The sequence below is a fragment of the Acartia tonsa genome, chromosome 13 (assembly GCF_053477335.1).
Source record: "Acartia tonsa isolate MP-2025a chromosome 13, ASM5347733v1, whole genome shotgun sequence".
NCBI classification, from domain to species: domain Eukaryota; kingdom Metazoa; phylum Arthropoda; class Copepoda; order Calanoida; family Acartiidae; genus Acartia; species Acartia tonsa.
This window is the reverse complement of record NC_137272.1, coordinates 26,756,374-26,770,907: the sequence shown is the minus strand read 5'-3', so window position 1 is coordinate 26,770,907 and position 14,534 is coordinate 26,756,374. Positions and strand designations below refer to the sequence as shown.

Here is a 14,534-nt window from a genome sequence, read left to right as displayed (position 1 = left end):
TTGCATGATGATTCCAATAACAGTTGGGAACGACTTAAACAGCGCAGCAACTCTATAATCGTTACCAGATAGTACGTACGTTCATTTAAAACATGCTAATTTTTTACTTGTTGACAACAAATTTTTATATGTAAAAATGTAAGTATTTCTTTAAACAGTATCATGTATTTAACCAGTTTTGCAACAAATTTACTTGCGATTTTCTTTAGACTTATGCATTAATATTCTGCTTATTTAGTTCTGAACCTCTAAAAGTTTTAATGTTCGTTTGTTCTTCCATTTCAGAGGCTTGCTTTTGTGGATGTTGTCATTCTTGTTATTTGAAAACTCTGCTATTGGTAGCTGCTCATTATTACAATATAAATGAAGACCTATAATGAAACATTATAGAATTGTATTTTTAATTGTCTCCTCTATCTGCAAAAATGATTCTTAATTACTGTTGCGTCATTAATATCGACATATTTTCAACTGAAACAAGGATGACAACATTTATATTAGCAAACCTCTATAACCAAACGGTACAACAACTAACATGAACACCTTATAATGCCAAAACTTAATAAGCAGAATATTAATTTAAAGATATAAACAAAAAATTTAATGTAAACTTGTTGCAAAAATGCTTTGATTAAGATATTGTTTTTTGTTGTCCCAGGAATTACTGTTCCCAAAATAAGATGAATAGGAGTATTATGTACATCATACAAAAAAATGTTGTAAAAATTTTTAAAATCGGCATATTTTAGATGGGTCTACGGACTTTTAGTAACGATTATAGAGTAACTTATATTGTTACAGAAGAAATCATACAAAGTTTGAAATCGATAGGACATCTATAGCATGCCTCAGTTAACGAAAAGAGCTAACCCCGACGTACGGACGGACGTCCAGGCCCTAATAAAAAGTTCGCTTTAAAAATTTCAAATTAGTGCACGACACATAACGTAACAACATCCATAAAAGTGAAGCTCAGCAAATAAGATAGTAGGAAAAACGAACAATAGCAAATATAGTCTCATCAATCATCCATAAGTACCTTTGGACAAAATTGATGTAAATATCAAGTAAAAATAAATTTAAATACAGGATGCTCATACTATGGACAATATATTCATAACCTTTAAAAGTAACAGTATCTGTGTGTGAGTCTGTTTGTACCGAATGATCTCGATAACCACTAGAAGCGTTATGGTTCTCCTTTACAATTTAGCTTCTCTTAGGTACTGGGAAGGTTTACAACTGTTTTGTGGGACCACCACCCTCCCAAGAGAAATCGTACATTGAAAAGAAATACCAAAAAAATTTAAGCACTGCTAGAGGCCGCCACTGTATGACTACCTGGGCTTCCCTTCGTACAAACCTTTTCTTTTTAAAACTAGAATTGAAAGTTGGAGGGGGACTTCCCCACCCCCCGACCCATTGACCTCCAGAGTCATCTAGAGTCGTAGCAGCATCGCAAGTATATTTATAATTGATATTATAGGGATGCTGCAAATATAATATTCTTACTAATTGTCCTATGAATCTCCATTTCTAAAATTTGATTAATTATATGCAAGTAGTTGGTGTCAACATGTTAAAATGGAAGTACAGACTTTTAGTTTTGTTTATGATTATACAGTTGCTAAGCTTTTTAATCTACATCCTATTGTTGCGAGATTTATTATGCTAAGTTTGAAATCGCCAGGACGATTATAACATCCCTAAATTTAAAATCAAAGCTATCAGTTTCGGACGCTAAAACTGATTTAAATGTAGAAAAGCTTCGCTTCGTTTTAATTGAAATAATTAGCGCAAAATAAATAAAATAATAACAATTGTGTACTTTAGCACAAAAAGTTTATTTTTGGTAAAAAAATCCGACTGCTATCTGCCGCTAATTTGGCGGCTCTAAATTACAAAATGGCATAGTAGGCCGTCTGTCTTGTTCCTCCAGGTCGAGAGTTTTATAGTATGATAGCATAGCCGTTTGCAGAAAAGCCAGAAACATTGTAAATATATTAACTGACCCCCAAAGTTTTATAAATATGTTGCCATCCCTTCCTCTCAATATCGATAGCGGACAAAATAATGCAATATCTCCCGGTCTCACGCCGTCGTGCGTCAGGTTAGAAGGGTGACGCAAATTTCAGACCCCACATTTGGCGATTTGAGACAAATTTATCTTTATATTATAGCAAATTAGATAATCTAGCAAGCATCGCTTTTATCTTATAGAGAAAATTAGTAAATCAAATAGCGAAGGCTGGGGTCTGAAATTTGTGTCACCCTTCCAATATGACGTAAGACGCATTGTTTTAAAACATAACTTAGGTTGGTGGGTTTACCTTATCCCCCTCTTTTTAAAGTGCCCTTAAAGGCCTTCAGGGGCACAGCCGCTATTTCTATATAATAAAGTACCAGGGTGTTTTCTTTCTGATTGTAAGTTCTGTAAGATCTCGTAAACGGCTAAACCTATCGTTAATCCTGTTTTAAGCTATGTGTTAGCTCTTTTTAGGACTAGGGACGAAGTCACTTATAATCAAGCAAACGGTTCCATAGTACAAAGTGATCTAATCAAATATTTTTGTATGGGCCCCATTCTTGGATAATAAGTTTAAATTGCGTAATGAGAGGAACCATAATTATCTTTAAATTCCAAGCTTTTCTATAATTAGTGTCGGTCGGTCTGTCCGGAACGGATAGATTATTTGGTTGATTTAGAAATGTTAGAATTGTTCTATCGATTTCAAACTTTGCATGGTGATTCCTGCAGTAGTTAGGTACGATTTAGAAATCTTTAATCGTTACCAGAATATCCGTAATTTCATTTTAAACATGTTGTTCTTCAACTTTTTAACAACAAATTTTTATGTGATATAATTTTCTGATTGTTCTGATTTTTGGAATGCTGATTCCTAAGACAACAGAGTACAATGTTATAAGCGAAGTATCTCTATAATCAAGTCCTAAAAATGTAAATATGTCCTTACATTATTAAAGCAGTTTTCAACAACTTTACTTACTATTTTGTTTCGACTTTTATACATTTATATAAATATGCAGTTTTCACACTGTACAAGTGTTAATGTTTGTTTTTCCTACCATTTCAAGTCTTCGCTTTTATGGATGTTGTCATCCTTGTTTTGTTTAAAATTAATGTACTTTCTCTTCTCTCCAATAACTAATCCTATCCAGATATAAAAGTAACAGGATGTCTTGAGTCTATCTGTCTGTTTATGTCCAGTAAGATCTTATAAACGGCTGGACTTATTGTTAGGGCAGTTTTAGGCTACATCAAAACCTCTTGTAAGTGAACCTTAGCCCTTAATAACTAGGGACGATGTCACTTATTCCTGCTAAAAAGGCCCTAGGATATAAAAGGTATGCAGTCAAATTTTTTTATGGCCTCCATTTTTGAGTAACAAGGATGGCAACATCCATAAAAGCAAAGCTCTGAAATGGAAGTACAAACATATGTAGAGTGTCAGAACTGAATAAACTGAATATTAATGCATATATTTATACAAAATTGTAAGTAAATTAGTTGAAAAACTACTTAAAAACAGGATACTGTTTAAGGACATACTTACGTTTTTAGGACTTGATTATAGAGATGCTTCTCGTATAACATTGTACTTTGTTGTCCTAGTAATCAGTGTTAAAAAATCAGATCAGTCGGATAATTTTATCTGATAAAAATTTGTTGTTAAAAAAGTTTAAATCATCAAGTTTAAAATGGACGTACGGACATTCTGGTATTGGTTATAAAGTTGCTACGCTTTCTAAATTGTACCTAACTACTACAGGAATGACCATTTTAGGACATTTTTAACATGCCTAAATTAACGAAAAAAGCTATCCGTTCCAGACGTACGGACGGACGGACCGACCATAATTATAGAGAAGCTTCGCGTTTAAAAAGGCACCATTGCAAAAAAGTATTATATAATCAAATATTTTTGTGTGGGCCCAATTCTTAAGTAATACGTAATTGAGCGGGATAGTGACTAAAATTATAAATATTTAAGTAAATTGCCATACATTCTATTATCTCCATCTTTTTATTTATTAAAAAAGTAACAGGATGTATATCTGTCTGTTTGCACTGAAGGATCTCGCTAACCGACGGACTGGTTTTCCTTTAGAGTGTAGCTTCTTTAGGTCATGGAAAGGTACGTTACTATTTTAGGATAAATTGTCCCTAAAAAAAGCTTTATAAGTCTGAAGCTACAGAATTGCGGAAATTTCTGGTTGTACTTTTCAGGGAATATGTATAATATCTTAATAGTTATTTCTCGCATCGTATTATAATCGGCTTTCCGCGGATATAGAATGTACAATTATGAGATTAAAACTAGTTATTTTTAGCCCCGAGGTGCCGAAGGCACCGGCTAAAAAAACTGGTTTTAATGTTATGATTGTACATTTTTATATTCGTAGAAAGCTGGATATAATACGATGCTAGACATAGTTTTTTCGTATGGATGAGAACCGGTTCCTATCCACCAGATTCGAATGAATACGAGAATAGTTATTTCTCATATCGTATTATAAACGGCTTTCCGCGGATATAGAATGTACAATTATAAGATTAAAACTAGTTTTTTTTTTAGCCCCGTGGTGCCGAAGGCACCGGCTAAAAAACTAGTTTTAATCTTATGATTGTACATTTCTATATTCGTAGAAAACTGGATATAATACGATGCTAGACATAGTTTTTTCGTATGGATGAGAACCGGTTCCTATCCACCGGATTCGAATGAATACGAGAAAATATATTCCTTAACTTTCCGCTCTTGAGGCTAGGGGCGAAGAAGCTAGTAAGCTGGCAAATTCAATTTAAAGTTTATTTAATCGTGTTTTGGATTGTCCCTGTACCCCTGGTTCAGATCATAAAGTTTGTACTATGCGCGTAAATCCAGGGAGGGAGTGGACATTGGGCTGTTTATTACAATAGTCACCAAAGTTTTATGATAACGTTTTCTTATTCATTGGCTTAACAACTTTGGGGACTTTAGTGAATTTTAATTAGTTGGTTTATTAAGTTTAGTGAAGAAACGTTTCAACCACTAATTTGGATCTACAGAAGGATAATTTGGTTTATCATCATTCGGGATGTACAACAATTGATCGGCCATTGTCTTATCCATTTATATCCCTGAGATGATTTTTCTTGCAAAATTCCAACCAATTCCAGTGTTAAAAGTTATTTAGATAAAGAAACATATAATAAATTAACTTTTTTTGCCTCAAAAATGTTAAAATACAAGCTGTTATGTAATACAGTGTTATGTAATGAGTAGGAATCTCGAAAATTCTGCCAAAATTTGGGTTTGGCTTTTTCTTACTTAACAGAGATTCTTATAGTTATGTCTTTCCTTTGTCTCAGACTACACATATTTAAACAATCTGATAAACAAATAAATATTTTCAGAAAGTCAAAAAGAATCTAAAATGGGCTTCAAAGTAAAAAACCTGGCGAGCCCCTTGTTCATCCTAAAAGTGTTTGAAGCGGTAATTCTTGCATAATTGTTCATGCATAGTTGTTCATGCATAGTTGTTCATGCATAGTTGTTTATGCGCCATGATAGAATTTAAATGTAACAAGGATGACAACATCCTTCAAAGTTAAGAATAAGAAATCAGAAAGCAAGACAAACAAACAAGCATTATCTATAATACAAAGTAGAACGATGTCTGTCTGTCTGTCTGTCCGTCTGTCCGTCTGTCTGTCCGTCTGAAGCTTAAGATCTCAGTAACCACTGAACCGATTGGGTCCTACTCTTCAGGAAATATACCTACTGGTCCTGTGATGGTTTTAAGCTATTTTCTTGGGGGGTTGGACACCCCCAACCCCCCAAAAAAATGAAAAATACCCCCCCCAAAAAAAAAAATTTTTTTTTTTTACTTTTTCTTTTTAAATCTAAAATACGAAAAATAAGGTTGATCAAACCTCTTGGGGCACAGCCCCTAGAGGCTAGGGGCGAAGCCGCTAGTTCTTATACTAAAGTAACAGGATGTTTGTCTGTCTGTGTGTCTGTACCGAAGGATCTCGCTAACCGCTGAACCGATAGGGTTCTCCTTAACAGGGTAGATTCTCATATGTCCTGGGAAGGTTTTTAACTATTTTGGGGAAGGGTACTACCACCCTCCCAAAAGAAATGACAAAAAAATTTAAAATTTTCTTAAAATCTGGGAGACTTCAACGTAACATTAAGAGGTATCCGTAACATAAAGAATTATCGTAGACTTTAACAAACAAAAACATTTAAAGTGCCACTAGAGGCCTCTAGGGGCGTAGCCGCTAGAAATTTATAAATTACTAGCGCTCCGCCTCTAGGGGCTTTGCCCCATTAGGTTTGGTCAATCTATTTTTGTGTTATTTAGATTTCAAAAGAAAGGAGGGGGGGGGGGGTTAGTCGACAACCCTTTTTTAATTTTAGTTTTAAAAAGAAAAAAAATTGGAGGGGGGGATTTTTCATTTTTGAGGGAAGGTTTGGGGTGTCCCAACCCCAAGAAAATAGCTTAAAACCATCACAGAACCAGAAGGTATATTCCCTAAAGAGTAGATCCCAATCTGTTCAGTTGTTACTGAGATCTTAAGCTTCAGACAGACATCGTTCACATTTATAACCCGTACGTACACAAATTTACCCTCAACTTGCGGATGCTTTAGGCATTGGGATGTGGTACTACCACCCCCCCCCCACAAAAAAACATAGAAAACATACTTGAAATTTAATCATTTGTTAAGATGTTGGCGATCATAGTGGTGTGTTTGTATGCGTGTGGTCCATATCAGTACATCGGAAATGAACAAACACCGGACATCGGAAATGGAATAGTACATACAAAATTGGTGGGTGTTTGGGGAAATAATACTGATAAAATGGACCTTGGCATCTTTACTTGCATAGGTAAATTTTTTGTGTTATCTTGAACGTTCCACTAGAGGCCTGTAGGGGCTCTTGAGGTGGCATTTTATGGAGTTGAAAATCCTAAAAATTTTCGCATCCTTCATATCAGAAAATATAATATTAAATTAACCCAGCTAGAAGCTATATTATAAGCCTAATTTGGGCACAAAGTTAGAATGCCAGTAACTTATTACATTTTAGTAGAGAAGCTACTCTATAATTAAAAATGTCCGTCTGTTCGTATGTCTGAAACGCTTTGGGGGAAACGTGATTATCTCGGCCCCTATAAAAAGCAGAAGGCTGAAACTTCTTGTCAATATTCCCATCATTAAAGAGTACAATTAATTATAAAACATCAATGGTGGTCGGACTGCTTTTTAGCAGGTTTTAGGCTATTTTTATATTTTTCTCCTTTTTCCCTATATCTTTGGTGTTTATGGTTCGACTTTCAAAAACAATCAGTTGTAAATATTAAAATTAAATTTCCTGGCGTTTTAAGAAAAGAAGCAATGGCGGTCATATTGCCGTAGCAGGTTTTTGGCTATTTTATATGTTTTACATATTTCCCCATATCTTTTTATATTTTTCGGTTTTGTGTTTATTTCCTTCAATAAATTTATTCTTGATTTTAAAAAATACACTTCAAATCTACTTGTACGTATTCCCATCCACGATTTTTTGTGCTTCGCTCCTTATGGATGTTGTCATCCATGTTTCAATAAAAACACCACTTTTAACAGTAAGAATCTCTCAAAAAAATAGTTTAACTTATGTGATAATTGTTTTAGTTTGAGAGATTTAATTTTTGACTATGTGCCTAAAATAAGCTTATAATTTTGCTTCTAGCTGGTGTAATTTTTTTTTATTTTGTTATCAAGTCTGGGTATTGGTTCTGCTTGTGGTAGTCTTTTATAGCATTTAAATTACTATATTTCCTTTAAAGTATTTAGTAAATTCACCCTTAATTGTTTATGTAAAAATTTACCTTAACTGTAAAAACTACATATTTTTATGTGTTTTTTTTTATTAATGATATTTGATTATCTTATCTTATCTTATCTTATCTTTTTTTAGCTTATTTGCTCATAACTTCAATACTGATGGTTGGTATGATCATGGGAGACAAAGCAAAGATTTCAGTAAGTTCAATAATAAACCTTGTTTAACATAATAAACAATTAAATGACCTGCAAATTTCAGGATAATAGAAAAGTATTTTTTTTTTATTTTAAGTTAAATCCTTGTTGGCCCCATTTAAATTTTTCTTTTAATAAATTAAATGGCACATTAAGTACTTATTTGGTTTCCTATTGCAACATGAATAAAATAAACTTTTGTTTTAGTTGATACTGTTCAACTTGGTTGGATTATTTTGCTACATCATTTGTGGATCATATGCCATTCAGTCCAACACATCTGCTACACTCCCGGTTATTTTATATTTTATTTCATTGTTTATAGAAATATCAGACGTAAAGGATAATGCTTTCCTTCAAAAGTTGTATTATGCTTTCTTATTTGGGGAACAAAAGATGAAAAAAGTGTATATGCTATCAATTCAATAAAATAAAATAACTTTTAAATTATGAACTATTATCTAACTATCTTTAATAAAATGTATTGACTGCACTTACTCAACAGCCCACATAAATAGTATAAACCATTGTTTAACAGGCAGGAATACTTCATGACAAGCAAAGCTTATTTGGTATTTGTTCAGCTTCATCCAGATGGACGAATAGACAGACAGAAATCAAATTACTTTGATATATAACATTGTTTTTTTTTTTATAGAAAAATATTAATTATCATCAAGGACTAGCAATGGGCAGTTTGGCTATCATCCAGGGTTGTATATTATTTGGTAAATATTAAATAGTTAATATGATTTATATTTTAAAGAGATTTGTTAGCAAGAATGTTCACTTTCTATTAAATTCAAATCAAATAGAATCTGTACCAAAGGATCTCGCAAACGGCTCAACCAATCGGGGTTTCCTTAACAGGGTAGCTTCTCATTGGTCCCGAGAAGGTTAATCTTTATTTTGGGGGAGGATACCACCACCTTCCCAAGAGAAAACTTGAACGCAACATAGACATGTTATTATTTTTACAAAAAAAAAACATTTAAAGTGCCACTAGAGGCCTGTAGGGGCGTAGCCGCTAGTATAATAAAATATACAGTAAACCACAAGATAAATTTTTATGGTATCATCTTAAAATTACTAAATTTAACTTTTCAATTATAGTATTAGCATTAGATTTTAATGTTTATTTCGTATTTCAGTTGACACCTTGCTTTCTATCCTGGAGCTATGGAAAGGACGTAAAGAAGAAAACGTATAAAAACAAGGATAAGAACATCCATATAAGAAAGGCTCTGAAACTGAAGGACAAACGCTCATGAACTTTTGTTTAGTGTCAGAACTGAATAATCAAAATATAAATGTATAAAAGTTGAAATTGAAATTTTAAGTAAATTTGTTGGAAAACTGCTTCAAATTGATTATAGAGATGCTTTGCTTATAAATCTGTACTTTGAATTCTTAATTAGTATTCCATAAATCAGATCAATCGGATAATTATATCACATAAAAGTTTGTTGTTAATAAAGTTTATTTTAAAAACATGTTTAAAATCGACGTACGGACATTCTGGTAACGATTTTAGAGTTGACAGCTTTCTAAATCGTTCCTAACTACTACAGGAATCAACATTCAAAGTTTGAAATGGATAGAACAATTCTAACATGCCTAGATTAATGAAGAAAGCTATTCGTTCCGTTACAAACTGACGTTCGGACCAACAATAATTATAGAAAAGCTTTGCTTTAAAAAATGATGATTGGAGATGGTTACTTGTTTTATCAGGGAGGGCAGGGATAATTGTACTTGATTTATGCGTCCTAAGTCTATGCTTTTAAGTATTGTTTTTTTAGGCTGTGTCTTCATCTTAATCATAAATTAAATTTAATTTGCTGCTCAAATTAGGCTTGACAGAAAGTATGTCTGATGTAATTTTCCATTTTGCAATTAAACATATATCAACAATCAAGTTTTAATTAGTGTACTTTGATGTTCATTGTTCGAAATCTTGCAAAGTTGAAAAATTTCAAGTATATCATAAATGTTATGTTAAATTAACCTTAAATTTTCCAAAAAAAATTTGTAATTATAATACTAACAAATCAAAATCTTGTAAAATTATATTTAGTGAAATATGATTTGAAATATAATAAAAATATATTAGTGATTTGCTGTGAAAATCATTTTATTAGTGTATGCAAAAATATCTAACAATATACACAAATTCTATATTCATTTGTTATTAAATAAAGTTTTTATTCTAAGTTATAAAATTTGTTTTTTTATCCTATTTATCGTGGAAAACTGGCTCTAATCCAGCAATTATTATCGGTTTCGAAGCCAAACTGAAATACAAGCTTATACAGTATAAAAATTATAAGCTTCAAATTAAAAGCAGTTTTTTTAAAATATAATCCTAATCATACATCTAAAATCCTTATTTTTGCTTTGCCCCAAGAAGTAATTAAAGAAAAAAAAATAATTACCTCTGGAGATGCCCCCACAAATATTAATGATTTAAAAAAACAAAAATTGAGGGGGGATTTTTTAATTTTTGGGGATGTTGAGGGTGTCCCACCCCCCAAGAACCCCCAAGAAAATAGCCTAAAACCACCACAGGACCAGTAGGTATATTCCCTGAAGAGTAGAATCCGATCGGGAGGGACGGACAGACGGACAGACAGACAGACAAACAGACGGACGGACAGACATCATTCTACTTTGTATTATAGATTACATACCTAACTAAAAAAAACTTTCAAAAATATAGAAAAAGTTGCTGCTAATATAGGTATTAAATATAATTGTGTAATGTCCCTTCTAAAATCCGGGAGAAATTGTTCAAAATTTTCAATAAAATTGTCATATTTAATATCATTATTACTTGTTCCAATAAATATTAAAATAAATGTTTAAATATATTTTAAAAATATTTGCTGTACTAGAAAGAGGAATATATCATTCAAAAGTGAAATAGTGAAATATTTTAAAGTAAAATCACGGAGGAAGGGAATATTACATTGGTACCCAAAGTTTTTAACCAAGATATTCTTTTTAACTTTGGGTCTATTGTCTTATCCCTTTAGATTCCCAAGTAAAAGAATCGAGAAAAACAGAAAGAAGAACTGGTTTTAATCCAGCAGATTCGTAGCCATGCTGAAAAAAAACTATTTGATTGAAAGTACTTTGAGAAGGAGTTTTTCCTATTGAATTGTTTGATAAGACTTCAATTTCAATTCTAGTTCAGCTTTTATCATTTTCGTGATTTCACAAGTTTATTCTGTCGAATCAATAATAGTTATTTCTAGCATTGTATTATAAACAACTTTCCGCGGATATTAAAATTATAAGATTATAACCAGTTTTATAAGACCCCAGGGGACAAGGGCCCGGGCTAACAAAACTTGTATTTACTTTATTATTTCTTTTTTAATAATCACAAAAAATTTTCTGTTATACGATGTTATGAATGATTTTTCAGTATGACTGAGAAACGATTCTAAGCGGATATTGATCAGTTCTGAAAATTGAAAATTAATTTTAGTAGCAAAGTTACTCACTAATTGTTGCAAAAAGTAGATCTGTATTGTAAAATAAGCTATATAAGTTGGAAAGAATTTTAATGTATATAATAGATTTGAAATCTGCATAATTTTTTTTTTATAAAATTCGTTTTATATAATTCTTTATTTAAAAGCGCAAATACAATTTAAGTTAATTAATTTTGACCAATAGGATAGGTGGATTGGAAACTACCTGAGCTCTAATTGGTTGAATGATGCATGCAGATAGTTTTCAATCCACCAATCACAAATGTCAAAATTAATTAACTTAAATTGTATTTGCGCTTTTAGATAAAGAATTATACAAAAAACGAATTTTATAAATTTTTTTTGCAGATTTCAAATCTATTATATACATTAAAATTCATTCCAACTTATATAGCTTATTGTATGATGAAGTTAAGGAAGGATTATAAAGATGTCAAAACTTTATGAACAAAGGACATTTTTTTTGTAAAATTTGCTTCCAGTCAGCTGAACGGCTGGGAGAATAAATCAAACACTCTCAGCTGCCCCTAAATACGCGGCTGTCAACACCTGCCTAAAACTATGCAATTTAATTAACGGGAATATGATATGTTATCTATGTATTTCAGTCAGCTGTTCTTTTTTATTGAGAACATTTGTTGCTGCGCTTTACCAGCATGTGTTTTTTTTCTAATATTTTAAGACAATCTTTAATTTTTATAAAATATTTTGCCAATATTAATACATCAAAGTAATTAAACAGGGAAAGAGATACGTCTTACGTTAGGGGGTAACGGATATTTATGTTAAGCAGTACACATTTCACTTACCTCCACTCCATTACTTCACTTATTTTAAATTCTACTTTTATTCCCCATATTTTTCGTTTCTTCCCATCATTTACTATTTATTACACATTACTTCAAATAAACTCTCTTTGCCAACTATAGCCTTAAATATATAAAGGAATAAGGATGTCAACATCCATAAAAGCGAAGCTCTAAAATGGTAGGACAAACGAACAATAACACTTGTAGAGTGCCAGAACTGAATAAGCAGAATATTAATGTATAAGTCCAAATTAAATTGTAAGTAAATTTGTTGCAAAACTGCTTCAATACATGGCACTGTTTAAGGACATACTTTACATTCTAGTAAGGATTATAGAGTTGCTGGGATTTCTCAACCATATCTAACTGTTTTAAGAATCATCATGCAAAGTTTGAAATCGATAGGACAATTCTAAAATGTCTAAATTAACGAAAAGCACTAATCATTACCGATGAACGGACCGACCCTAATTATAGAAAAGCTTCGCTTTTAAAATTACTAGTATTGTTTAAACACTTTATTCTTATCAAATAAATTTTGTTGTGGTTTCAAAATAAAATAAAATAGTTAGTAATTTTATATTTTTTCTATTTCAAGTGTTTATATTAAATTTATTTACTATATTTGATAGCAGATTTTCAGTGATATGAAAATGGACGATAATTTGATATCCCAATGGTTAGTTTAAAAAATACTTTGATTTCAATAATAGAATATAAAGGCGTCATAGCATAAATAGAACAGGATTTTATTCAAAAGTTTTCTTTAAATTCTATTGTTGAAAAATATGCAGGGCTTGGCAGCCGCCTGTAAGCCTCAGGGAAATCAACCTTTTACAAAAATAAGCTGTAGGTCTAAACCCGACCCAAATATGACAATACCCCATTTAGAAAAAAAATTCATAGCATCTAAACGGGTTTAAACGCGCAGCTGCCGAGCCCTGAAAATTTGTATCCTTTTACATTTTTCGGATGAACTGCAGTTCACGGTAAAATATTCCTGGTAATGAATATTTCCAAAAATCAATGAATTTTAAAGGCTGTTAGCTGCCAAACGGCTGAACATACAGATCATGCCCGCACACCATTTTAAGCGGCATAAGAACGACTACAAATCATCTGGAATAGCCATAAATCAATAATGCATAAATATATCGCAGTGCAGAGAAATGCGCGAAAAAGATCTATTTTACGCGTTTTTTCTTCAGTGAAGCTTTCCCTGTGCATCATTGGATCTTGGCTATTCCAGATTATTTGTAGGCATTCTTATGCCGCTTAAAATGGTGTGCGGTTATGATCTGTACATTCAGCCGTTTGGCAGCTAGCAGCCTTTAAAATTCATAGATTTTTAGAAATATTCGTTTCCAGGAATATTTTACCGTGAACTGCAGTTGATTCCATTTTTCTATTAAGAGTATTTTCTTTTATACTAAAGTTTTTAAAGAGTTTAATCCTCTGAAAGCAGACAAAGTCAGTGATCTAAAAGGATAAGACAATGGTCGATAAATCAATGTAAATTCCTAATAATTAAACACAGAATTATTCCTTCATTAGATTACAATTAGTGGTTGAAACGTTTGGACACTCAACTTATCAACTTCATAAAAATTCAATAAAAGTCTCCAAAGTTGTTAGACCATTGAATAAGAAAACGTTATTATAAAACTTTGGGGACTTAATGTCCCCTCCCACCTGAGACAAAGCTCTGGGTGTCCATGACACAAATATTGGAAATAACAAGGATGGCAACATCCATAAAAGTAAAAATGAACAGAGCATCGCAAAATTTTATCCCAAAATTAAGGTTGGTATTATTATTCTAGAGTTTCATACTGTTGCAGGAATTTTCATGCAAAGTTTGAAATTTATAGAACAATTTAAACATGCATAATAATAACGATCAGGGCTAGAATTTTGATTGGTTGGAAACAAACTAGTAGTGCCCAACCGTTTCAACCTTTTATTTTAATATACAATAGATTAATTTTGTTCATCATCATTTTGATGTATTTAATTTATCTTATCCCCTATTGTCTTATCCCCTGAGATCCCTGATAAAAACTATTGTCTCGTACAGACCGACCAACAGATATTTACAATAGATGTTTATACAGATAACTACATCCCGGTCTTTTCAAATGACCTTTTTCGTCTGCTAGCAAATTGTTTTCTGCTACTTGGCTTTGT

The 14,534-nt window shown here is 32.0% G+C and overlaps 1 protein-coding gene across 1 annotated transcript; it reads left to right on the top strand.

The window, feature by feature from the left end:
* The first annotated feature begins 5,343 nt into the window (after positions 1-5,343).
* Positions 5,344-10,260, top strand: LOC145334969 (protein snakeskin-like). The gene is made up of 6 exons (XM_080180613.1): positions 5,344-5,499; positions 6,740-6,902; positions 7,977-8,041; positions 8,246-8,332; positions 8,697-8,766; positions 9,190-10,260. The coding sequence occupies exons 1-6, from the start codon at positions 5,440-5,442 to the stop codon at positions 9,246-9,248; spliced, it is 504 nt and encodes a 167-aa protein (XP_080036739.1). The 5' UTR covers positions 5,344-5,439; the 3' UTR covers positions 9,249-10,260.
* Positions 10,261-14,534: the final 4,274 nt, after the last annotated feature.